Below are 27,561 nucleotides of genomic sequence, written 5' to 3'. Positions count from 1 at the left end.
TGTAGGTGTTGGGAACCGATCCTGGGTTCTCTGTAAGAGCAAAAAGTGTTGTTAACTGCTGAGCTATTTCTCCAGTGCCACCATGAAGTCTTAACCATACCGTTAAGGGAGGGAGAGAGTCAGCTTTTCTAGAAACAAGCCCTGATAGGTTATCCAATCCCAGGTGGTCAGCCTTAAACACGCTTACATATAAACAACACTAAATGGACTCAGAAGGCTGCATTTACATACAAATGCACACACACACACACACACACACACACACACACACACACACAAACAGCACACACACATCAATAATAATTAAAGGAGAGGTCATGAATTTGAGAGGGAGTTGGGTGAGGCATGGGAAGAATTGTATAGAGGAGAGTGTGGAGTGGAAGTGATGTAAATACAGTGCTTAGGTACGAATGGAATTGCAAAAGCCAGGCCATTCTGGGCTACACCGTGAGAGTCACGTCAAACATACATAGCAGCTCCCCGGCTCATTCACTAGGGAAGCACGATGTGCCTAGCATTTGGCTGTTTCAGTCACCTGGACCCTGTGCCAGTGGGCAGAAGAGGCAGTGCTTGGAATGAGAGTCATTGGTTAGGTGGGGCAAAAAAAAAAATCTGGTTATTTGAGACAAACCTGTGGCCTGGGTTTGCTCCCTGGACTGCAAGGCTAACTGTGGAGTGTGGTAGATAAGGCAGGCATGGAGTCTTATGTAAGTATAAGGAGTTGGTTTTTTCATTTCCTATTTTTTTCTTATTCTCTTCTCTTCCTTCCCTTCCTTTTCCTTCCCTCCCTCCCTCCCTTCCTCCTTCCTTCCTTCCTTCCTTCCTTCTTCTTCTTCCTCCTCCTCCTCCTTCTTCTTTTTCTTCTTCTTCTTCTTTTTGTGACCAGAGCATGATAATACGGTAAATGGTGGCAAAGGGTACCAGCCAACACTGAGCGGAGGGCATTCCTGACAGAGGGAACAGCCACTACAAAGGCCCTGAGCCAGGCGTGTGCCTAGCATGCTGGAAGAACAGCCACTATCCCGTGTGGTATGTGATTGAACAGAGTGAGCAAGGGAGACAGTAGAAATGCGGCACACAACATGCGGTTCCTCCTTATCTTCCTCTCCTCCTTCAACTCCTCTTCCTTTCTTCCTCCCTTCTTTCCTCGTCCTCTCATCTTCCTCTCCTTCCTCCTCACCTCATTCTCTTCTCCTCATCTCCGTCTCCTCTACCTTTTCCTCTTCCTCCTCATCTCCATCTCCTTTTTCTCTTTTCTCTCCTCTTCTTCCTCTTGGTCTCCTCTCCTCTTTTTCTTTTTTCTCCTCCTCTCCACTTCCTCTTCCTTATCCTTTCCCTCTCTTTTTCCTCCTTCTCTTTTCCTTTCTCTTCCTCCTTGATGGAACGCAGAATGCCGTGCATTCTGGGAAAGAACGTTACAACCATTACCTCTCATCAAGCTGCACTAGGCTCCAGGCAGTCAACCTTACTTTAGGCGTCCTTTCTCTAAAGCAGAACCTTTCTTCTGCACATTATTGATATTTGACTTAATAATACTCTGTATTGGGGATCTGTGTTATATGACCTTTAGTGGTAGCCTTTAACCCTAGTCACTAGATTCCTCTTGTGTCTCCAAACTGCAATAACCAGGTAGATCCCTAGATATTGTCAGATGTCACATGGGGTTAGAGTCACAATCTAAAATCTGGAGGGAAGATGGGAGACTTCCTGAGGGCTCTGGGACAGGGTCTAGAGAGCTGCTATAACCTCATGTGAGCAAGTGTCACGGTCCTCTACTTATAGATCGGCAGCCTGAAATGACAGGAAGACAGGGACAGAGTGGCATGCCCCCAAAAGCTGGAGGCTGACCTCACTCAGGGAACTCTCCTGCTTCCTGAGCCCATTTCACAGAAAGGATGCTTGAAGTTCCAGGGTTTACGGACACGAGTCCTGACCTAAATAATTCATTTATGCTTGAGCAAGTGTGCCCACTCATCTATGATGTACCGGATCCTTTAATGCTGATACAGCATGAGGAGAGGCACACAACTATTAGTAAAATATTTATACAAACAAATATAAAATGACCATGGCACTGGAGGTAAGAAGCAGAAAAATCGTGCTGATGAGATGGCTCTGTGGGTAAAGGGGCTTGCCGCCAAGGCTCATGACCTGAATTTGATTTCTGGGTCCCAGATGCTGGAAGGAGAGAATTGGCTTCTGCAAATTGTCCTCTGGCTTTGCGTGCTTCCCCTCCCCCTGAATAAAATGTCATTAAAATGCAGAAAAAATTGGCATTCAGTCAGTGTCTATTAGAGGCACTGGATTTATCCTAGACTGTCAGGGAGGGTTTCTTAGCAAAACTGTAACCAGAAACTGGGAATAGGGGATGAGGGAAGGGGGAAAGAGCATTGCAGGCCGCATAGCGGCATGTGCAAAGGCCCTGTGTGACTTGCTGTGCTGGCACGGGTGAGGGGGAACCGGATGGGTGGAGCATGGCCAGAATTATCTCCATCTGATTCCTGGAGGTGCCCCATACATGGGGCGTGCGAATACATTTTTGATGCGTTGAAGGTTTTAAGCAGGAAAGTGGCACGATCTGATTGCATATGTAAAGATCCCTCTGGCAGATAGAGGCCGGCAAAATTCTGAGTACAGGTGGTGCCAGGCACCCAGAAAAGGCTTGGATGACGTCAGCAGGCATGTTGGGGTGTGGGGGATGGTCACAGAGTCCAGGTGCTGTTCTCTGAGGTTCCTGGTTGCACAGCTAGGCTTCTCTGCAGGAATGACGATGTCATCCCTTCTGCAACCCCCTTCTCCATGGGAGGGCAGGGAATGGGAGGTAGTCTTTTTCTGAGCATCATTTTGAGGGCAAGGGAGGAAGGAAGGATGATTGCAAGCACTGGGGACTACAGGGAACTCTCTGGCCCCTGAGTCTGTTTCATTGGAGGGAGGCTGAGGTTCTAAGGCTTTCTGGGCACTGAATCCTGACCTACCACGTGGCCACTTATTTAACCCCATAGGCAGCCCAGGGGTTAGGACAGCCACTCTGTCCCTGTCTTCCTGTCATTCCAGACTCCCAATCTAAAAGTGGAGGACCTTGACATGTGCTCACCTGAGGCCATGCCAGGGCTCTAGACTTGTACCCTGAAAACCCTGTCCCAGAGCCTGAGACAGTCTCTCATTTGCATTGTGTTCTGGCCTTGAAAGTGCTCTTGGGGAATTGCTCCCAGATCTAGCCTAACATTAGTTGTAAGAGAGTATCAGCTGACTGTACTCCAAACCCAGCTGCAATGAATGGTGTGACCCCGAATCACTGCACCTCTGGGATCCTCTCTTCTTAGACACGTGTCTTAGGCGTGCCGTGAGAGCCAAATATTCTCAGCCCCCTCACTCACTCATCCATTAAATACTTATTGGGCACCTACTGTGTGCCAGGCACATTGAGGGCACAGGGGAATCAGTCTTGTCCTCAGACCTTAGAGTTATCATGGCAGAAAAATACATTAAATAAGTATGTCACAATGACAAGGCTCGAGCCTTTGTTTGAGGCTGCATAGCATTCCTTTCTGCATATACACCACACTTTCTTTTATTAGTGCATATTCATTGTACCAAATAATGGGCTTCAAAAATCATGCCCATTACATAAACACTCAGGAGGTAGAAACAGGAGGATCGGGAATTCAAGGTCATCTTCAGATGCATAGTGAGTTTGAGGCTAGACTGGGCTACCTATGTCAAAACAAAACAAAAGCCAGTTATATGGCTCAGCGGGTGAAGGCGCGTGCAAAGCACAAGCCCGAGTGTGCTCCTCAAAACACATCTGCAAGTGGAAGGACACAACCAACCCCACAAAATTGTTCTCTGACCTCCACATGCATTCATATGCCCACCCTCCCCGCCCCGCCCCATGCGTACTAAGAAATGAAATTAGAAGCAAACTCAAAAGGAAACAAATCAGTGGGTTTCACTGAGACCTTGGCATACCAACAATCCTGGGATATATATCTCACCATACTCATCCCTCACAGTCTCCCTCTTCTTCTTTTATACCATGTATACGTCTACATCCAGAGATCATGTGTGAGGGGAAGCACGCTGAGTAAGTGCTTCTCTTTCTGAGTCTGGCTTCTTCCTCTCTCTGTGCTTGTGTGGGGTGTGTGGTGTACGCACGGAGGCTGGAGGGTGACCTCGGGTGTCCTGCTCTATTACTCTCTGCATTATTCCCCTCAACAGGGTTTCTTACTGAACCTGGAGCTTGGCTGGCAGCCAAAGCCCCTGAAGATGGCCCTAAAGTGATAGTTATGAACATGCGCAAGGTTGGGGGTGCAGGGGATTCAAACTCATGTCCTGGCACTTGCTTGCCGAGCACATGCGTCCACTAAGACATCTCTTCTGCCTCCGCTTGTTTCTCTTAACTTGACAATCTCTAGTTCCTTCTGTTTCCAATAAATGGCTTCCCCCCCCCCCCCCCCGCTATAAACTAACAAATACATTTATTGTTGGCTGTGGTGGTACATGGCTTCAATCTCAGCACTCCGGAGGCAGAGACTGGTAGAACTCTGTGAGTTCAAGGCCAGCCTGTTCTACAGAGCCAGGTTTAGGCCAGCCAGAGTTAGACATTGTCTCAAAAACTAAAACAACCCCCCCACAAAACAAACCCCCCCAAAACAAACCAAAAGTAAAACAAAAACAAAAACACCCTAGCGTTGAGGAGGCAGGAAGACCTGAGTCTGACTCCTCAGTAAAAAATTTTGGCGTAGGTGTTTGTGCCTGTAACCCCAGTACTGTGGTGTGTTGGAGGCTTGTTGTTCACCTGCCAGGCAGAAAAATGATGTGTTGTGTGCTCTGTGACGTGACAGACTCTGTCTCCAGGGAGTCAGGTGGGAAGTGAGAGAGGGAGGCACCCTCATAAATGTGTATACACACACACTATGACGTACACACACACTATGACGTTCACACACATTTTTAATTAATTAATGTATTCACTTTATATCCTGGTTGTTGCCCTCTCTCTCCTCCCCTCTCAGTCCCCTCCTAACCCCTCCCCTATTCCTCAGAAAAGGGGAGCCCCCTCATCCACCCACCCCAGCTTATCAAGTCCCATCAGCACTGAGCTCGTCCTCTTCTCCTTTGGCCTGGCAAGGGAGATGTGATCGAAAAGCTGGCAGAAGAGTCCATATCAGAGACAGCCCCCTCTCCCCTTGCTAGTGGACCCACATGAAGCCCGAGCTGCCCGTCGGCTACATCTAGAGGACCTTGGTCCAGTCCATGCGTGGTCCTTGGCTGTCGCTTTAGTCTCAGCAAGTCCCTCTGGGCCCTGGTTAGTTAGCTGTGTTGGTCTCCTTGTGGAGCTCTTGTCACCTCCAGGTCCTTTTTTTTCCTTCCCCCCCACTTTTCCACAAGGCTCCCTCCTGTTTGGCTGTGAGTCTCTGCATCTGTTTTGAGACACTGCTGGGCGGAGCCTCTCAGAGGACAACTCTGCTAGGCTCCTGTCTGCAAGCACAGCAGAGTATCATTAATAGTGTCAGGGGTTGGCTCTCTCCCATGGGGTGGGTCTTGAGTTGGGCCAGGTTGGACATTCCCTCGATCTCTAATCTATCTGTGCTATCTTTATCCCTGAACATCTTGTAGGCAGGGTAAATTTTGGGTTGAAGTTTTTTTTTTTAATTTTAAAAATTTATTTATTTATTATTATTATTATTTTTTGTCACACATACATTTTTAAAATGAGAGAAAAATGAACTACAAAAACAAGGTTTAGGAGATAGCTGGGTCCTACAGTGCTCTCCTGGAATGTACAGGTCCTGCTTTCAAATCTCAGCATTGCAACAAATAAGGAAGCGAATGCTGTGATCGCAGGCTGGACACTGCCTGGCTTCAGGTTAACTTTTGCATAAATCCTGCACCTTTTTTTTTTTTTTAAAACAGGTGCAATAATTGAGGCTCCAAAGTGCACAGGCTTGTGCCCAAGTGTGCCACTGACAAGGCAGGGATTGGGCTGTGAGTCTGACAAGACACCCATGCTCACCCCCACTTCCTGCCCATGAGCCTGTTCCTGGCACTCAGGACTTCAGCTGGGCTTGTGGGTTGTTGGGCATAGGCGGTACCAACTTCCGGCCTCTGGGTGGTTGGTAGTGGTGGGGTGAAGGGCAGGGAGGGGAGAAGAGAAGAAGGTTGGTTCTTCCAGGTATCACAGTGCTTTGCATTTTCGTCTTGAAATCTAAGTTCCCACCAAGCCCTCTCGGTTTTAGAGATCGGGTTTTGATGAAGGCTCTTGTGAAGCCAGGGGCTCACTCATTGCGAGAGTGCAGGGCCCTGAGCTTCTAGCAAGGCTCGTTGAACCCTGTGAGAGTGCAGTCTTTGTGGGGGCTCTGAGGCTTTTCCAGGGAATGGGCTGGGCTGGCCATTGCCGTGAGAATAAGCCCCTGTGGCTCCCTTATCTTCTGGAAAGATCCACACAGTGGGTCAGGAAAGGGATGGCTTTTTCCTTCCTGTTTCCCCTGAGTCTGGCAGGGAGTCAGGATGGACTCCAACCCCTGCTGGCACGCTGGCTGTGAAGGCAGGTATTGATCTCTTGAAGTCATTGGTCTCGGTCAGCTTTAGTGAGTGGAGTTGGGAAAGTCTGGCAGACCCTGCAAGCAGCTTTCGTCTGCATCAGCACCCACCCAGTATGCCCTCCATTCTTCAGATAGTTCGTGCCTTCCGTATTTCTCTGTATCCCAGTGCCTCCTCTGTAGATCTGTGGAGATGAGGGACAGACTTAGGGTGAAGCTGACGTGACAGCTGAAGTTGGTTACTCTCTTGGAGGCTAGAATAGGTATCTGGGTACCTGAGCCAGTCTTTATATGTTATCTGTAGAAGATGATATTTAAGCTCAGGTTAAGTTTTTTTTTGCAAAACATTTTATTTGTTGATTATGTGTGTATGTATGTATGTATGTACACCTGTGTGTGTGTGTGTGCATGTGTGTGGAAGGTTTATTTTTTGGGGGGGAGGGTATGTGCTTGTGCACATATTTGTGTGTGGTGCTGGAGGTACATATCAAGCGTTTTCCTCATCTCCCCATAAAGGTACATTTTCTATATAAAAATCCACATTTATGTTTTTTTGTCTTTGGTGTGTGTATGTATGGGGGGGCGTGAACGTCACGGCAAGTGTGCAACGATGCTTGTGTGGAGATCAGAGGAGAATTTGTGGAACTCTGTTCTTTCCTTTTTTTTTTCCCATGTGGGAGTCCCAGGGATTGAACTCAGGTTATCAGGTTAGATTAAAAAAAAAAAAACCAAAAAACCCTTTACCCACAGAGCCATCTTGCTAAGCCCTCCACATTGTTTTTGAGATAGGGTCTCTTACCGACCTGGAGTTTGACAATTTGGCTAGGCTGGCTGGCCAATGGGCTCCAGGGATCCCACCTTGGATCCCTCCACCTCCTTGGTGCTAAGGTTATGAGCACATACTACTACTAAGCTGGGATCTTAAGTGGGTGCTGGGTATTGAACTCACGCTTACACAGTGACGCACACTTACCCAGTCACTCAAGCTTACACAGCAAGCACTTTATCCATGGAGCCATCTCCCCTGCCTTATTTCATATTTCTTGATTGCTTTGCCAGGAAGTGATTTATATCGCCACCGTCTAAGTCCCCCCTGGTGCCCATCTCACCGCATCCTTCATAGCAACGCGTTTTATCGATTTTCTAAATCTTTGCCGATTTCAGTGGGAAAATTTGTTATCTCATGGTGCCAACGGATATTTCTTTTGTTCATGACAAAGGGCGAGCCTGTTTCCTATATGATTGCTTGAGCCTCTCTCTCTTGGGCCTCTCTCTCAGAGATACGGTCTCACGTCGCCCAGGCTGGCTTGGTTCTGCTGTGGGTTGTGCTGTGAATGAACATGAACTCCTGACTTTCCTCGCCTCCACCTTCCCATTGCTGGGACAACAGGTGCACAACACTGTGAACATGTGTCTTGGCTTGCAAGCGACCCCCGTGCTTGTGTTCTGGTATCTTCCACCCACGGGAGTTTGTGGTCATTTCTACTCCTCTCTGATTTAGCACAGACATCGTCTGTGGCTGTTGTTTGGACATGTGGGTGGGGAATTCATGAGGTAGCCCACTTCCTGTCATTTGATTCATCTACAGTTTTCTCAAGTTTCTGTCCGTGTAATGTTTTAACTTCTCTTCTGTTGACCACTTGGTTTCTAAGGACGACGTCTAGCCTCATGCTTGCCTTTGAGTCTTTTGGACTCAAAGAAGAGAGTTTGGGGATGGGCCATAGAGTTCAGTGGGCAGAGAGCTTGCCCCAAATGTACAACATCTCAGGGTTCCGGCCCAAGTATCTCTTAAACTAGTTGTGGAGGTGAACATCTGTGAGCCCAGGATGGGGAGGCGGAAGCAGGATCAAGACAGCAAGGTGATCCTCAGCTGCACAGAGCATTTGAGGTTGGCTTGAGATACAAGAGACCTTACCTGAAAAAAGGTGGGTTGGGATGTTCTAAGGTGTTCCACGGGAGACCACCCTCGTATTCAGGTCATCATTTTATTCTCAAAACGCCTGTGTGGGAACCCATTTTTAATAGTTTTTTTTTTGAGATTTTTATACATGTATACAATGATCATGATCATATCTACGCCCACCTCTCCCCTTAAACTCTCCCTAAATATCCCCAAAATAGAGCCCTTCCAAACTTAATTTTTTTTGATAAATCATTAAATATACATAGTGCTTCCCATATGCGTATGCGTATGGATCCCATTGGATCATGGGAAATTAAAGTGGCAATACGTTAAAAAAAAAAAAAAAGAACAAGTTTTCTCTCCCAGAGTCCTAGAGTACCTCCCCTATCGAAGCCAGGATTTTGGCTAGTTTGATCTTGTATAGGTCTTGGACGTAGATGGTGAGTTCACTTAATTTGTTTGTTTGCTTTTATTCTGTGTGTATGAATGTTTTGTCTGTGTATAGGTTTTGTGTACTAAATATATGTTCATGGTGCCCTCTGAGGTCAGAAGAGGGTGTTAGAGCCCCGGGATCTAGAGTTACAGATGCTTGTGAATGCCAAGTGGGCAGCGCTGGGAGTCAAACCCAGGGACCCTGCAAGGACCAGTGCTCTTAGCTTCTGAGCCAGCCACTCCACCCCCGACCTCTGGAAGTCATCCAGAATACCTTATAGAGCTAGGAAAGAGAAGGAATCAGAAAAGAGGGAGTCAAAATTACATTTTAAAAAATCTTAGAGGCTGGAGAGATGGCTCAGCAGGTAAGTGCACTTGCTGCTAAATCCGATGATCTGTTTGCTCCCCCAGGACACAGGTTGGTGGAAGGAGAGACCTGATTTCAGCAGACAGTCCTCTGAAACCCACACAAGCACGGTAGCGTGCACACACACACACACACACACACACACACACACACACACACACACACACACAAATAAAAAAAAAACGACTATAAAATATAAATCTTAGAGTGTAGTGAAAGGCTTCAAGGCTCAGCCCTTGAGTTAAGTTTTGGCTCCCGGTTGCCAACCTATGGGTCCCATAGGATTTTAGTACTTTCTTTACAACTAAAATCCCTTAGTGATTTTGGAAACTTCTATAATCCTGGGCCTCAGTTTTTCTCTTTTGCTAATCAGGTCATGTTTGCTATTTGAACCCTGATGGGTTCCTTTTGTCCGTGTAATGTTTCTCCTATTTTTGTTTCATAATTATCAGTTCTTGTTTAGTGTTTGTTTCCAATGATATATTTAAGAAATTTTACATTTACATGCATATGTGTGTGAGTACTCATAGGAGCCAGAAAAATGTGTTGATATTCTCGAGCTGAAGTTCTAGGCAGCGGGAGCCACCTAACAAAGGTGCTGAAAACTGAACTAAAGTTCTCTGTAAAAGCAGCAAGTGCTCTTAACTGCTGGACCATCTCTGTGGCTCTTCCTTTACCTTTAGAAATATTTGGTTTTGAGTGTACATTTATATGTGTGAACACACTTGCTATAGCATACATACGGAAGTCAGAATATTTCTTTTTCTGCCTCTGGGTGGGTTCCAGGAATTGAATTCAGATCATCAGGCTTGCATGGTAAAACACCTTTATCCCTTTATCCATTTTATTGTACCCTTCTTTGTCTTTCTAAATTACTTAATAGATACATTGTAAGGTTCGTTGAAGACTGGCTGATATTCTGTATTTCCTTGGATGTAAATTCTTCCAGCTGGGGAGCTTGTGGAAACTTCATGATATAGCTAGGAAGCTGTCGTCTTCTCCAGGTTATTTCTTGATGATTAGAGTCTTCTGAGTTTGTGTCCTTTATGCGCTGGGTATCAGAGTATCCCACATTTCCTTGAGTAATAGGGAATGGGTTTAACTTTGGTCTCCAGTTCAGATTGGCTTTTCTAAGGAGTTTTCAGTGCTAGGAGAATGGAGCGTTTGAGTGTGTGCTTGGTTCGCCATCCTTACCAGAACTCCAGACTCTTCCTTGTGAATGGTTACAGTTGTGTTGTACTATCTCCAAGGATACCCACAGATATTTTTTCTTTTTCTTCTTTTACATTTAATCACTTTACAGCCCGATTCCAGCCCCCTCCCTTCTCTACTCCCAGTTCCACCTTCATGCCCTATTCCTCTCATTCCCCCCCTCTCCTTCTCAGAGAAGAGGAGAACCCTAAGAAGTACCAACCCACTCTGGCATCTCAAGTCTCAGCAGGACTAAGAGCATCCTCCCCTACTAGGGTCTGACAAGGCAGCCCAGCCAAGGGAAAGGGATCCAGTGTCAGGCAACAGAGTCAGCGACAGCCCTACTCCCATTGTTAGGGGACCCACATGTTGACCATGCTGCATATTTGCTACATATGTGTAAGGGGTCTAGGCCCAGTCCTAGCTCTTTGATTGGTGGTTCAGACTCTGTGTCTCTCTGGGCCCAGGTTAGTTTACTCTGTAGGGCTTCTTGTGGGGGGTCCTGGATCTCTCTGGTTCCTCCTATCCTTCTCCCCACTCTTCCAAAGAACTCCCTGAGCTCAGCGGTGGGTCTCTGCATCTGTTTCCATCAGCTGCTGGATGATGGCTCTCAGAAGACAGTTATGCTAGGCACCTGTCTGCAAGCATAACAGAGTTTCATTAATAGTGTCAGGGGTTGGTTCTCTCCCCCGGGGGGGGGGGTGTCTCAAGTTGGACCAGGCATTGGTTTGCCATTCCCTCAATCTCTGCTCCATCTTTATCCCTACACTTCTTGTAGGCAAGACACATTTTGGGTTGAAAGTTTTGTGGATGGGTTGGCGTCTCCCTTCCTCTACTGGAAGTCCCACCTAGCTACAGGAGGTGGTGACTTTAGGCTCCTTAACTCCCCACTTCTAGAAGTCTCAGCCAGGGTCACTCCCATAGACTCCCAGAAGCCTTCCCTGTCCCAGAGATGCCTCTTCACTGATTTCTTTTTATTTATTTATTTATTTTCCTTCACTGATTTCTATCCTCCCCATCTCCAGCTCTCTGCATACCTGATTCCATATACAGATAACACAAGAGTCTGGGAACAGGAATTTAGAAATGCATTTTCTTTGTTCTTTTTCTATTTTTTTAAATTTAATTACTTTACAGCCCAATACCAGTCTTGCAATATTTATTTACTGCTGTTTTTTTTTTGGTATGTGTGCACATGTGTACAATGGTGCACAAGTAGGGGCCTACTTTGTGGAGTTGGACTGAACTGTTTTTAGTAAGTGTTTTAACCCACTGAGCCATCTTCCTGTCTTTTTTTCCCCCTTTCCTTTTCTTCTCCTTAAAAAAAAATGACTCACTAAGCTTCATTAGGGTTGTTTGCATGAACTTGGATGTTAGGTGTTTACTAGCTCATGGTAGCTCACCAGTGGCTACAACACTGAAGAAACGACTTTTCCTCTCCCATTCATCATTAACTGCCTGCTGCTCCTCAGGAAGGGACTGGCCTCAGGCGCCTCTCTCCTGTCCATCCTGTCATGTTGACTGGCTGGATCGTGTGCAGGGAACCACAGCTGCCTCGCCACGCCCAGAAGGCAGAGCTTCTCAGCCCTCTTATGTATTCTCTTATTCCTGTGGTCCCTTCTTTGGCAATATTCTCTGAGCCTTGGCGGCAGTGGTGTTGGTGGTGGTGTGATACAGATGTCCCTTTTAAAGCTGGCACTGAATGGTGACATAGTCTCATCAGTTTAGTCAGTTACGAGACTCCGAATTAATTGTGGCTTACTGAAAAAAAAAAAGCTTTATTTGCCAAGGCTGAGAGCCCCACTACTCTATGTATAAACATAAATATTTAGAAGAGGGTTTCACAACATGATCTTTTATCAAAACAGCAGTATTACGTTCTCCACTAAGGTGAGTGCCTATGCTGGCTTTTAAGACATATTTCTATTTTATTATAGAATATAATCAGTGGCTTTGGGACTGCTGTTTCTCCCATTTTGCATATAAGGCTTTGGAAACACCCGAGGTGACCGACTTTCCTTCGAACACCCAGCTAAGAGAACACGGATCTGGCTGAATCAGTTGCTTCTCCTTTGAATCAAAAATTTAAATTGAGGAGCTGGAGAGATGGCTCAGTGGTTCAGACCACTGGCTGCCCTTCTAGACAATCTAGGCTCAGTTCCTAGTACCCACATGGCAGCTCATAGCCATCTGTAAAATCTCCAGTTCCAGATGATCCAATGCCCTCTTCTGGCCTTCATGCGTACCAGGGAAGCATGGGGTATACAGGCTTAAATGTAGGCAAAGCACCCATACACATAAAATAATGAAAAGGTAATAAAACATTAAAAATATTTAAATCGATGTGTAGTAAGTATGTGCTTTATGGGTAATAATAATTATGCATGCTGTGGAGTATACTGCACTTTTAAAATTATATTTATTTAGTGTGTGTCTGCTTGTGTGCATGTGCTACAGCACGTGTGTGGAAGCCAGAGGACAACTTGAGGGAGTTGGTTCTTTTCCTTCTACCATGTGGGCCTCAGGGATTGAACTCGGGTCATCAGGCTTGGCAGCAAGTGCCATTACCCACCGAGTCATGTGTCACATTATGTAATGATCTATTTGGGGTTGTTGTCACACCCATGTGCACCTGTGCGGATGTGGGCACACGTAGGTGCCTACTCACGTATGTGGTGTGCCTGCAGGTGCATGTGTAGAGTCTAGAGGATGCTGGCTGTCCTGCTCCCTCCTTCCTTCCCTTCCTGCTTTGAGACAGGGTCTCTCACTGAACCTAGAAGGAGGCTGAGAGTCAGCAAGCCCCAGCGATGATTCTCTTGCCTTCATCCTGTGCTTGGGTTACGTGTGTGTGTGTGTGTGTGTGTGTGTGTGTGTGTGTGTGTGTGTAGCTACCACCTAGCTTTTCTGAATTCCGAACTCAGGCTCTCACACATACCCACAAGATCACATAGCTCTGGCCCTACTTTCATCCTTTCTTTGTGTTGTAAACGTTTAAAATCTTTTCTACTAGCTGTTTTTAAATACTCAACTACCTGTTAACTAAGTATTGTCAATGAACATTCAATTACATATATTATTCTGTTGTTCTCGCCATTACCCTACATTTTTTTTGTTTGTTTTTTGTTTTTCTCTTTCAGACAGGGTTTCTTTGTCCTGAAACTCACTCTGTAGACCAGGCTGGCCTCTCTACTTGCCTCTGCCTCCCAAGTTCTGGTATTAAAGGCATGCATCACCACTGCACAGCTACCCTATTTTTTTTCTGTAAAACACTATGCCATTCTAGTATATTTAAATACTAAAAATCACATTACTGAATACTTAAGTGTATGCACACACGCATGTGAGCCATAGTGTGCATGTGCTACCTGTGGGAGTTAGTTCTTTCCTTCCACACCGTGTAGGTCTTGGGGCTTGAACTCAGGTCAGTCCTTCTCTGTTAGTTCCCCTGCTATGACCACAGGAAGGCCCAACCCACACTGCGTTTTCTCTAAATAAGCACAAGGGTCTAGCTATCTGCTGTCCGCATCTGGGTTCCTGTGGAGGCGGAAGGACCAATGGTTGAGGACTCAGATCAATCCCCAGCTAGGAGGCACTCAGGCAGGGGACAGACGTAGCAGTGAGATGGAGCTCTGTCCTGCCTCATGGCTTGCTTGTATGAGAGCCCACTGCTCAGCTCAGCTTGCCTGACAGTGTCCCCATGTCTGCGGTGTGACTACCTTCTCACGTTCAGCTTCTTAAAGGAACATGTGCTGGGTCTGGCTGCCTTTTGTATTTTGAAACTTCTCCCTTTCTTTCCTCCCCTTTCCTTCTGCTTTCTATTGCTTCCCTTCTTCTCTTCTCTCCTCCTTCTTTCCTTTCCCTTCATCTTCTCCCCCTTCTCTTCTTCCTTCCTCCCTTCTTCCCTTTCCCTCCTCCAGTCCCCTTCCCCCACCTCCTTTTTCTCCTTCTCTCTTCCCCCTCCTTCCTTCCCTCCCTCCCTCTCTGCCTGCCTCCCATCTTTCTTCTCTCTCTCTCCTTCCTTACCCTTCCATCCTGCTCTTCCTGCTACTCCCTTTTCTCTTCTTTCGCCCTCACCTTCTTCTGCCTCCTTTCCCTCCTCTTCCACCTCCCCGATTCCTTTCCTACTAGGATTATTTCAGGCAAGGTCTCACTGTGCTACTCATGGTGCCCTCAAACTCATCACCAGCCTACTTTGGCTCTCCCTCACCAGTGGGGAGTTACAGTCATACTGTGTGCCCCAAACACCCGGCTATTTTGTTTTTTGAGATGTTCTTTTGGCTGTGACTCTCAGGCTGGATTCAAATTCTAGGGCTGAAGTGATCTTCACACCCCAGTCTCCCAAGAAGCTGAGAGTGTAGGTGTACACCAATATAACAGTCTGTGTGTTTCTTTCTCTTTCCCTTTTTCTTCTTAAAATGTTTTTTTTAAAAATTACACCTGGCCGGGCGTGGTGGCTCATGCCTTTAATTCCAGCACTCGGGAGGCAGAGGCAGGTGGTTCACTGTGAGTTCGAGGCCAGCCTGGTCTACAAAATGGGTTCAGGATAGCCAAGGCTACACAGAGAATCCCTGTCTCGAAAAACCAAAAAAAAAAAAAAAAAAAAAAAAAAAAAAAAAAAAAAAAAAGAAAAGAAAAAGAAAAAAAAAAAGAAAAAGAAAAAAGAAAAATTACATCTCTCTCTCTCTCTCTCTCTCTCTCTCTCTCTCTCTGTGTGTGTGTGTGTGTGTGTGTGTGTGTGTGCACTCACATGCCAAAGTTCACATGTGGCGGTCATAGGACAACTAGTAGGAGTTGGTTCATCTCCTTCCAGCATGTGGATTCTAGGGCTGGTTGGCTTTCAGCATCAGAGACACTAACTCCAAGTTCAGGGAGAGCTCCTGTCTCAGAGGAATAGTTGATGAGTGATGGAAGAAGACATGTAATAACTTCTGGCCTCCACATACAAATGCACAGATACACACATGCAAATAACAATAAAAACAAATCTTTAAAAATGACTCAGCAGTTCAGACCATATATTACTCTCACCGAGGACACCTATGTCTAGAGACTCACGACTGCCTGTCATTCTCGCTCCAGGGAGATCCGACGCTTCTGGACTCAGCTGGCACCTGCACCCATCCACGTATGCACATATAGACACACATACATACACAACATTAAACAAAATTAACCATTTTAAAAGAAAAAACCTCAATAAATAAAGATGGAAAACTCCAGGTTGACCTCTAGCCTCCACACACACATGTGCCTATGTGCCCACATGTGCACATGCACATACACAAATATATGTACACACATACCCGTGTAAAGCACAATGGATGCCTGGGAGGTGGAGAGGTGAGAGTGACAAGTGAGGTGATGGGTAGTGAATGGACAGTTGTGGGGGAGGACCTGATATACAGACGGGTTTTTGGGTGGGTGGACAGGTGTCAAAATCTGGCCACGGATGGTGAGTTACAATCTGGACATAATTCACATAATTCATTTGTTATTATTATTTTTTATTACTGTTTTTATTATTTTATTTTGAATGTTTTTTGTGTGTGATATAATTTGTGTGTGTGTGTGGTGTGTGTGTGTGTGTGTGTGTGTGTGTGTGAGAGAGAGAGAGAGAGAGAGAGAGAGAGAGAGAGAGAGAGAGAGAGAGAGCGAGCGAGCGCACATATTTGCCATGGTGCACTTGTGGTCGTAAGAGGTCAGGCTTGAGTGTTGGTCTTCACCTTTCATTTTGTTTGAGATGGGGTCTTTTTGTTGTCCTGCCCCTGTGTCTGCTAGGCTACCTGGCCTGGGACCATCCAGGGATTCTCCTGTTTCCTATCTCCACAGGAGCACTAGGATTAAACACACGTGCTACTGTGCTTCGTGAATGTGGGGTCTAGAGATTCAAACTCAGGCCCTCATGTTTGCGCAGCAAGCTCTTTAAGAGCCTTGCCAGCTCCTCAGCCCATACCAGGCCATTTTCTGAGCCACGGTTCGGCCAGTGGAATTCTATGGTCACACATTCTCTCTTTCTAGGTACATCCTTCCTCCTGTCTTCCTCTGGATCTGAGATTATTACACGGCTCAACACGGCTCTTGTATAAGCTGATCTTCTCCGGGGTAAGGAAAACGCTTTGGAAGGAACTTGTGTCCTCTGAGGGGACATCTCTCAAGCATCTTTTTTAAAAAAAAAATTAATTAATTAATTAATTATAATTTATTCATATTACATCCTGATTGCTATCCTGTTGCTTGTATCTTCCTGTTCCCACCCTCCCTCCCTCTCTATGATGACTGGGATGTTCTCAGCCTCATTCCGCAGTGCCCCTCTCCCCTCAGCCCCTTTCTCTTCATCACTTCCCTCTATAGATCTGTCCTTGTCATCAGCCCAATCCTTGGTCCATCAGACCCTCCCGTGGAGCTGGTAGACACAGCCAATTAGAAGAATGGGAGTCATTTGGGTCAGCATCCGGTCTCTGGTACAAGCTTTTTTTTTTTTTTAAATCTTCCCCAGGTGCGGAGGCAACCATGGATGTGGATAGCTTGGGCCTCCCCAACATATCTCAGGGGCCCAGCAAAGTACTACGAGTCACTCGCAGGGGTCCAGCCATGCGCCGGCAGAGGGAGTTTATGCCAGAAGAGAAGAAGGACACAACTTACTGGGAGAAACGGAGAAAGAATAACGAGGCAGCCAAGCGGTCCCGGGAAAAGCGACGTCTTAATGATGTGGCTATCGAGAGCAGGCTGGCCGTGCTGCTGGAGGAGAACGCTATACTAAGGGCTGAGCTGCAAGCACTCAAACTTCGATTTGGCCTTTTGCCTTCAGTATGTGGTTCCAGGATGTTGCCCTTGCAGGCGTTGCTATGGAAATCTTCCAGTCCTGGGGACTCCCATTCAAGGGCTGACTCATTCTTACCTTTGCCCGGTGCCCATGGCTGCCTGTTCAAATCATATGCTGTGGATTCTGGGATTTCAGGCTGCTCAGGCTGTCTGGTGGCTCAAGGGTGGGCCGGCTTATCCGCTTCCTCCAGGTTCTTGCAGGAGTCAGAACCTCTGATTCCCCGGATAGTTGACAGGACCTTTCACACTGCCTTCCCAGCTGCTGTCTTTGGTTGTCATTTCCTAGACGGGCATGTGGGAATTAGACCAGAGCTCAAGCCTTGTTGTGGCCTGTGGTCATCTATGCCCACTGGATCCATTGCCCCAGCGTCCTTAGATATATCAATGACATCCTCGGAGAATTCCATGGGGGTTTCTCCTGGTATGACCAGCTCTGTCCCAAGTGACAGGTCTGAAGGTCTAGCTCAGACTTCCCTGCCTCACAAGCTGCGCATCAAATCCCAGGCCTCAAACGGTCTATGTTGAGGTTGACAGGTTGGCCAGGGAAGCCCTGAGAGCTGCCCCTGGCAAGGCCCAGACCTGCAAAGGGGTGATCAGAATTGAGCACATGTTTCTGTAAAGGATGGGCAGTTTGACTTTGACTAGTTACTAGGATTGGACAAATCCAGCAGGAAGTTGCCCTCACTGGGTGGTTCCACCTTCTGATGCCTAGACAAGCTCTAAGAAGAGAGGGGATGAAGTCCCGTATTGGATCATATAGCCCTAAAATCTGAATTTATCCTCATCTCTTCATCTCCTCACTCATCAACACCCACCCACCCATCAGTCCATCCAATGATTGTTTCCACCCATCCATCCATCCATCCATTCATCCTTCATCTTTCCACCCATCTTTGTGACACTCAACTCATCTTACCACCTTTTGCCCATCTGTTTACTTATCTTTTATATGTGTTTACTTTTCATTCACTCACCCATGTCTTTTTATCCATTCTTCTATCTATTCACTCATCTTCCTACTCATTTACCCATCCATCCATCCATCCATCTATCCATCCATCCATCCATCCACTCACCTAATTATCCACCCCATCCATCCATCTATCCATCCATCCATCCATCCATCTATCCATCCATCCATCTATTCATCCATTCATCCATCCATCCATCCATCCACTCACCTAATTATCCACCCCATCCATCCATCTATCCACTCATCCATTCGTCCATCCACATACCCACCTATTGATCCATCAGACGATTCTTCACAACCTTCATCTTTTCAACATCTGAACAATCTATCTTCCCACTCACCTCCCTGCCTCTATCTATCATCTATCTATCTATCTATCTATCTATCTATCTATCTATCTATCTATCATCTGTGCTGATTAGCTTTTATGTCAACTTGAAATAAGACAGAGTTATTTTGGAAGAGGGAATCTCAACTGAGAAAATGTCTGTACAGATTGGCCTGTGGGCAAGCCTGCAGTACATTTTCTTGATGATTGAGGTAGGAGAGCCCATCTCACTGTGGGTGACGCTACCCTGGAAAGGCGGTCCTGTTATAAGAGAGCAGGGTGATCAAATCATGAGAAGCAACCAAACCAGCTAGAAGCATTCCTCCATGGCCTCACCCTCAGCTCCCACTTCAAGGTTCCTGCCTTATTTTAATTCCTGCCTTGACTTCCCTTAGCAATGGAGCATGACCTAAGAATTGTAAGCTGAAACCAAACCTTTCCTTCTCAACTTGCTTATGGCTATTATGTTTTATCACAGCAATAGAATCTGTAAGGCTCTATATCTATCTTTTATCATTTATTCATTCATATGTTTAAATATATGATAATAATAAAGATTTTAAAGAAAAATATTTATGGCTATGATGTTTCATAACAGCAATAGAATCCTTAAGAGTTTGTCTATCTCTCTCTCTCTCTCTCTCTCTCTCTCTCTCTCTCTCTATATATATATATATATATATATATATATATATATATATATATATATTTCTCCATCCATCCATCCATTCATCCTCCATCCAGCCTTCCATCAAGCTTCCTGCCCATTTGGTTGTCGGTTTAATCATTTTCTATGAGTTCATTCATCTACGCATTGATCTGTCCATTACTTTTTCTTCTTACAAACCATCTCATCTATTACTCTATCCACTGATGCATCTTTTCACCCACATGCCAATCTGTTTACTCACCATTCATCTTATCTATCCATCTGTTCATCCTTCAGTTTTATTCATCCCTCCTTCTGTCCACATCTTTACTCCTGTTTTCCAACTTTTCATCTATCCATCCTCCTTTTACTTCTTATGCATTTAATCAGTAATTCCTATTCATTTGTTCTGCCTCCATTCATCTGCTATCTTTTTTTTTTAAACAGTTCGCTATCTCCTTCCCAACTCACTCATGATCTCTTGGGCCTTCCCTCTGTGCCCAGCTTAGAGGTAAGTGTGAGCCATACCAGCAGAGAAAATAATGTGTCAGGGTGTCTGAATCCTGAACACTTGGAAGTCATATGGGGGCTTTGCTTACCGTCTGGATAGGGGATGATGTACCCTGTGAAGATGACTTCTCTGTGTCTTTGATCAGTGTCCCATACTGCTGGAAAAGGTTAGCAATCTTTAGGTATGTATTGGTGTATGTTGTGTTTGCATGTGTGTTTGTATGTAGGTTTGTGTGAATTTGTGTTTTCAGGCATATTTTTCCTGTACTCCCCCTCCCTACCCCCCCCCCCCATGGGTCTCCCTCTCCCTAGCTTATTGCTGACCCTGAGGACAAGATAGATACACCCCCAACTGGCCAGAAGAAATAAACACACAACAAAAGGCTCTCTCCTAAATGCCAGAGGCCATACCCTCTTCAGTTTTCACTCAGGAAGGGATTTTCTATTAAGTTTGGTGTGGTAGGGCCCTAACTACAATTGTGGGGAGAGCTAGTGGAGACAGGAGGCTCCTCTCTTCTGGTTCTGTGGCTGAGTTCTGGATGGTCCTGGGTAGTAGGGCCATCAGCTGTCGGGAAACAGCTGTGCCTTAGACGTGGAGGCTGGGCTAGTTCTCAGTCACCCTAATTCAACAAGGCCAGGACCCAGTTACTACCTCTCTGGATTGGAGTGAGTCCCCAGGGCTTTCTCCTCTACTTCTGCCCCACTTCCATTTTCCCATTAAAAGCTGTGTGTGTGTGTGTGTGTGTGTGTGTGTGTGTATGTGTGTGTGTGTATGTGTGTGTGTGTGTGTGTGTGGTGTGTATGTGTGTGTGTGTGTGACTGTGTGTATGTGTGTGAGACTCTGTGTGTGTGTGTATGTGTGTATGTGTGTGTGTGTGTGTGTGTGTGTGTGTGTGTGTGTGTGTATTTATGTAAAGTCCAGAGCTTAAAGTCTGGTGTATTCCTTGACCACTCTCCATCTTATATTCTGGAGCTAGCTCTCTCACTTGAATGTACAGTTCTCTGACTCACTCAGTCTAGCTATCCCTCTTGCTCTGGAATTCCTTGTCTCCACTTGCCAGGAGTCAGGATGACAGGCAGGCTACCACACCTATCCAGTACTTACCTGCTGCTGGGGATCAGAACTCAGGTCTTCATGCTTGCGCAGTAAGCCCTTTGCCCGCTGAGTCATCTCCTCAGCCCTCGTCTGGTTTCTCTTCTCTCACATTGGAATCCTCAGGCTGCCATATCCCCATCATTCAGGAACCCCTTCCACAGTTGCTTAATCAGAATTTGCTTTCTAATCTGTGGAGAGGTCAGGAGAAGAGCTTGTCTCATAAGTGTGAGGACCTGAAGTTGGATGCTCACAGCTCATGTGAAGAGCCAGTGTGTTGGTCCTTGCTGCGATGGGGAGATGGGAAGAGGAGACAGGCAAATACCTGGAGCTCACTGGCCAGACAACTGTGGCCCAGTTCCAGACCTGTCTCAAATAAAAGGTGGGAGGTGCCAAAGAAATGACAATTACGTTATCTTCTGACCTTCACATGTATATGCACATACATGCATGCTCCAACTTGGCTCTGTAGCCAAGCATGACTTTGAACTTCATGTCCTCCTTCCTCAATCCACTGAGTGCTGAAAATACAGGCCTGTGCCATATAGCTGGCCCAGAATTTGCTTTTGAATAAATCTCTAGGTGATTTGTATGCTCATTACAGTGAGAGAAGCAGGGATCTAGGGTAGACATTAGTCAAAATTTGATTTTGCAGTACAGACAGCCTCAGCTGTCACTGTAGCAATGACAGGTATAGCATATAAACAGGCAGAGTATCATACACAAAGCTCTGGGTTTCATCCCAGCGCCACAAAAACTGGGCATGTGGCACATGCCTTTCATCCCAGCGCTGTGGATGTAGTGACTGGAGGATCATTAAGTTTAAAATCATCCTTGGATATATAGTGAGTTTAAGGCCAGCCTGTCCTACAACAAATAACAACCTTAAATAACAACCACCTCTCAAACACTTACAAAATAAACAGGCTGGGAAAAATCTGTTCAAATACAACTTTTTAAAATTGCAATCTAAAGATTGCAAAGAATCTTTAGAGTAATAAAAATATCTCTAAATGCCATATTCTGTCAGTCTCTGAGGTTTTTGAAGACCTTATTTAGCTATCTAGAATATATATTCTTGTGATAAAATTCGGCTAGTTTTTGACATGAGCATGATTTGCATCAATATACAAAATTTAATACCATTGAATTAAAAAAGTAACCTTATTTGTGAGTAACATTTAGGGCCTGAAGATGAGGAGTGGATTCAGTAATCTACCTTTTGTCCTATTCTCCCTCCGTATTGCTATATCCCCCTTTCTTTCTTTTCAACTCCTATCTCCTTACCTACAAAAGAAAGAGAAAGGAAAAGAGATACATGCCTGTGCCAAACCTAGTTTCCTCTCTGTAAAGGACCAATAATACTTATAATCAACTCCCAATGAAAATAAGCATCTGTGGACCAAGAGAGCAAACAGAAACTTATCCAACCTCACTTAAAGGAAATGGGACTTCATTCTCTTAAGGTTTCTTCAGGCTGATTTAAGGCAAATAATACCTTTGAAGGCCTCCCAAAAATATTGGGGAAAACTGTTAAGTTAGCCAGGTATATAGTGTTTGTAGTCCATTTTTCCAATTTTGTGGAATTCCAGGCTTAATAAGAGTCCTGTGTGGGACAGTCAGAGTGGCTGGACCAATTGGGATCAGAAGCTTTCTACAATGTTGTCCTGGAAGCTGTCCAGTTCAGATGGGTAACAGCAACTGAGACACCTGGGGCTGGAACATGGAGGGTGCAGGATGTCAGCGTCCAGCTTGCTGAGAGGAATGAGTCCTGTCAGGTCTGATCAGCATTGGTGTCCAGTTCTTTTGTTCTGAAAACCAGACAAGTTAACTCCTGGCAACACCCAGCCTGCCTCAAAGAAGATGAGGAGCATCGAAGAACCTCCTTATGAAGTTGGCTACGAATGTGGCAAACAAGCCACTGGGCAAAGTGTTCTCGTTTCTGCCACAGACAGAATTCTCCCTAAAAATGGGCATGTTTAGATGCAGGCAGAGTTGACCGCCAAACTTTGCCAAGACAGGGTAAGCAAGTCTTCAATAGTTCCTGCATCATAAATATGTCTGTCAGATATAGTGGGCCAGAAGGCTGAATGATGCTCCAACATTATAGAGAGTGACTGTTCAGGTAGTAAACTGTCTCAGTCATTTTTCCATTTTGGAAGCTGCTAACCTGAACTCCTGGTCCACTCAGGTATTTAAGTTTTATCCCTTCTCAAGTCTCTGATGGGTTTGAAGACCAGACAGTTTAATCTTTCAATTAAGCTTAGTAGGTTAGGGGCTAAGAGGTTTTTAGATCAAGACAGACGTTATAAGTTAACAGAGATGAGATATGATACATATTAATCTCCATTCAGAAATTTAGATCCAACAAGAGAGGAAAGATGTTTACTTCAAGTTTGCCAAATACACATAGCTAAATCACTATGAATGCAACATTTATATAATTCCTGATTATCTTGTGGTTCTTCCTACCGTATGTAGTTTATTTTACTCATGTGTAATAATATAAAATGTATATGTTAAAAAGAAGCATTATTAAAAATGCAGCCAGGTTTATCCTGTGGGACGTAGTGTGTTGATGTTACTCTGGGCTGGACATTCTGGAGTATAACTGTGGGCTTTAGGGGTGCTAGTCTTCACTCTAGGTTGGGTTTTAGGGGTGCTAGTTTTCACTCTAGGTTGTGTTTTAGGGGTGCTAGTTTTCACTCTAGGTATTGTCAAAATGCCGTGCAGAGTAGAATTCCAATGGACATTCCTTTTGAATGAGAAACAAATTTGAATTCTCAAAATTTCCACAGATTTTTCAAACACTTGCTTGTTTAAATTTTAAATTATGTTTTTACCTTGTGTGTGTGTGTGCACATTTGCCCACATGCATGTGCATGAGTGTGTCCATGCCCACCTGTTCACACACACAAATGTGGCATGATGCATGTGTTGTGTTGTTCAAATTCATTGGGAAAGACCATAGACTTAGATTCAATTCAAATTTTAATTAAATGAATTGATTATCACTGCTAGCAGAAAGACTATGTCCTTAGACCCAAAAGTCATGCAGTGCCAAAGGGAGTTTAAAGGTTTATAAGTGTGGATATCAAAGGTGTGTAATAGTGCACATTACACTTATCTCATGCTTTATGGAGTCCATAGAGGCTGGAGAAAATTGCTTTACTCCCATCAGTTGTTAGAGAAGCAAGAGTTGGGCTGGTTAATTACTTCACAGCAGGAACACATTATCCTATTCTTATCCCACAGCAGAGGATCTCACAGGCATTTCAGGGCAAAGGTCAGTGGCCTTGAAGTCTGTGTGTGTGTGTGTGTGTGTGTGTGTGTGTGTGTGTGTGTGTCCTCTGTGACAGGGAGGCTCCCAAGAGTATATGATGGTGACTTTAGCTGAGACTCCTAGGAGCAGGTGATATGGAACCAGAAGGGGCAACCTCTTGTAGCCAAGTGGAACTTCAGGTAGAGGGAGGGGGACACCAAGCCACACATAAAACTTTCCACCTATCCAACGAATTACTGGACCAACTTAAGTTTTATGCCACGAGAGAATGCTTATCACTCACACTATTAGTAATCTTCTGCTATACTTGCAGACAGGAGGCCAGCATAACAGGCATCTGAGTGGTTTCACCCAGCAGCTGATGGAAACAGATGCTGAGATCCACAGACAAACATCAGGCAGAGATCCAGGAATCTTATGGAAGAAGGGGAGGAAGGATTGAAAGAGCTAGAGAGGTCAAGGATTCCACAAGAAAACCCACAAAATCAACCAACCTGGACCTCACAGAGACTGAACTACCAACCAGAGAGCATCTATGGGATGGATCTAGGCGCCCCCCCCCCCCCCCACATATGTAACAGCTTGGTCCTCACGGGATCTCTAACAGCAGGAGCAGAGGCTGTCCCTGACTCCGTTGCCTGCTTTTAGATTCCTTTCCCCTAATGGGACATCCTTTTCTAGCCTCAATAGAAGAAGATTGGCCCATTCTAACAGGAAATGCCAAATCAGGTTAACACCCATGGAGGTCTCCCCTTCTCTGCGAAGGGAAGGGGGTGGGGAAAGACAGGGGAGGTGAAAGGAGAGACTGGCATGAGGAGAACACAGCCAGCAATCTTTTAAAACTATTCAATTTTAAGTGAATGCATATGAACACATATGTGGGGCATGGGGTGCTGAGAGATAATAATATGGTGTCAGATCCTCTGGCGGTTGTGGACCACTTGATGTGGGTGCTAGGAAACAAACGCAGTTCCTTTGGAAGAATAGCAAGCAGTCTTACCCACTGGGCTTTCTCCCCAGAACTGATTTCCTCATTAATTTTAGTGTGGGTCTCTGTGCGTTTGTGTGTGTGAGTGCTTACATGCAATGCACTGTACTTGTGTGAAGGTAGAGGAAAACCTTCAGGACTTTAAGCGCTCTCTGTGTTTTCTGTTTGGCCTGGAACTTTGCCATGTAGACCAGGAATTTCCAAGGTTCCACATTTTTCTCCTTCTATCTCGATAGTGCCAAGATGACAGGGGCATGACATCATATGCTACTCTGTCTACCTCCTCTTTCTTTTCACCTCCCTCCTTTCTTCCCTCCCTCCCTCCTCCCCACCCCTCCCTCTCTTCTCTCTCCCTCACTCTCTTTTACTCTCTCCCCCTCTCTTTCTCTCCTTCTTTCACCTCTCTTCTCTCTCTCTCTCTCTCTCTCTCTCTCTCTCTCTCTCTCTCTCTCTCTCTTTGCAGGCAAGTATTTAGAGACTGAGGCCTTTCTCGAACTGCTCCCCACCCCCCTTTGTGCCCAGGCTGGTCTTAGACTGGATAGGGAAGGATGACTTTGAACTCTGACTCTCCTGCCTCCATCTATCCTGAACTACACAATGACACCCAGCCTAATCTTTTGTTAGGTTTCCTGACAGCCAGATTGAACTAGGGCCCACCCTTGTGCTCTCATTTAACCATATTTCAAAAGGTCACCTTCACAGGTCCTGAGGGTGAAGGTTCCAAAATAAATTGGAGTGGGGCACACGCCCTATATACTAAATGAAATAAGAGCAAGCATGGCTAAGCAGAGGGAAATGGGAAGGACAGCTAAAGAGAGGTGTGGAAAGATGGGCAGAACTGGGTCTGCGTCTTATAAAACATCACCAGAAAGTTCTGAGCAGGGAACAGGATGTTCTGACTTAGGATTTCTAAGTCCTTTGATATGGTCCCCTTGAAGTGATCGGAGTCCTAAGAGAGCTGCAAAGGTGTCTCAGTGCATAGGAGTGCTTACTATGCATGCACAGCAGACTGCGTTTGGAGCCTCAGTACCCATGTAAGGGCTGTGCATGGCTGTGCGTGTCGGTGACCCCAGCACTGGGACACAGGAGATGGCCAGATCCTGGGAACTCACTGGCTAGCCAGCCTAGCAGAAATGGCAGACTTCAGATTCATCAAGAGACCCTGTTTCAAGTGAAGAGGGTAAAGTAGTGGAAGTAAATCAGGACGTCTTTGGCCTCTACACAAATTTACAAGTGTGTGTACCCTCCACCTGCACATTCATAACACACAGACACTCACACACACACACACATACTTACACACACTCACTCACACTTACACACACACTCACACACTTACACACACTCACTCACACTTACACACACACTCACTCACACACACACACTTACACACACTCACTCACACTTACACACACACTCACACATGCTTACTCACACTCACACACTCACTCACACTCACACACACTTACACACACTCACTCACAGTCACAGACACACACACACTCACACACACACACTTACACACACTCACTCACACTCACTCACACACACACACACATCACACTCTTAATGCTTCCTATAGGACAAAGAACTGGGTTGGGATTAGAAGCTGCGTTAGAGGATGGATTCTTGTGTCTTCAGAATAAGTGGCCTTGGGGATCTCTGGAAGGGACAGATGCTAGCTCACCGGAAGTTGGAGAAAACTGGTCTAAAAGTGATAGAATTTGTCTGTCTCTGACGCAAGGACTTGGAAGGCAGAGATCCCCCCCCCATGTCTTGACTTTAGATCGCTATGTGTGGTGAACGTATGTTTGTGAATGACTTTAATGATACATTGAGGGGATGAGGCACTCTGGGACCGAGAGCACATGGGGTCTAGGGTGCGTGTGTGTGGGCAGATGTGACAGTCTTCAGGGTTCTAGATAAACAGGGCTAGGGTCTGGTGTGGCGCCTAACGATTCACACGAGGGGGTGAGAGTTCTACTAGTGCTCAGCCGTGAACTCTTCACCACCAGGAGAATGTCAACGGGAATGCTCCGTGTCTAGGAGGGCGTAAGATGAATCTTCTAACCCAGGCAATTATGAGCATTGGGGGAATCTCAGCTTAGTTTAAAGGAGGACCCTGTTGGTGTCCCAGCACGCTGGGGGAAAGTGGGTTTTCTGAGCATTCCCCACTTCTAGTGGCCGCAGGGACAGCCTGTTTTCATTGTCCGATGATTTCAGACACACATGTTTTGGTGAAATCCACACACTCCTTCACCTCCCGTTTTTCCTAGACCCTCCCAACTTCAGTACTGGCTTTCAATGCCTTCCCCTGTGACACGCTGCCCCCACCTCCCTCTTCCTCTCCCTCCTCTCCCTCCCCCATATAGATTCTCTCTTTTCTCACTCTCCACCCACTTCTCATCTGGAAGAATTTCCTCCTGATGTTACCATCCTTGCCTTTGAACCTTTGGCTTTAAAGTCCCCTTTCGGGGTCC

General features: G+C 45.8%; 1 protein-coding gene and 1 long non-coding RNA gene across 2 annotated transcripts in view; both read left to right on the top strand.

Annotated features, from left to right (window-relative positions):
* LOC311605100 overlaps positions 1 to 16,532 on the top strand; it is a 28,538-nt gene extending 12,006 nt beyond the window's left edge. Inside the window, exon 3 of the long non-coding RNA XR_014781791.1 lies at positions 16,454 to 16,532. This is a non-coding gene — a long non-coding RNA (uncharacterized lncRNA). The remainder of the gene's footprint in view (positions 1 to 16,453) is intronic.
* A 413-nt stretch (positions 16,533 to 16,945) lies between these two features.
* NFILZ (NFIL3 like basic leucine zipper) lies at positions 16,946 to 17,855 on the top strand (the record flags this gene model as incomplete). The annotated part of the gene is made up of 1 exon (XM_084794665.1): positions 16,946 to 17,855. The coding sequence occupies one exon, from the start codon at positions 16,946 to 16,948 to the stop codon at positions 17,780 to 17,782; it is 837 nt and encodes a 278-aa protein (XP_084650791.1). The 3' UTR covers positions 17,783 to 17,855.
* Between the last annotated feature and the right edge of the window lie 9,706 nt (positions 17,856 to 27,561).

The sequence above is a fragment of the Acomys minous genome, assembly GCF_964271855.1.
Source record: "Acomys minous genome assembly, chromosome: 9".
Classification (NCBI taxonomy): Eukaryota; Metazoa; Chordata; class Mammalia; order Rodentia; family Muridae; genus Acomys; species Acomys minous.
Note: the sequence above shows the minus strand (reverse complement) of the source record. Positions and strands in the feature narration are given on the sequence as shown.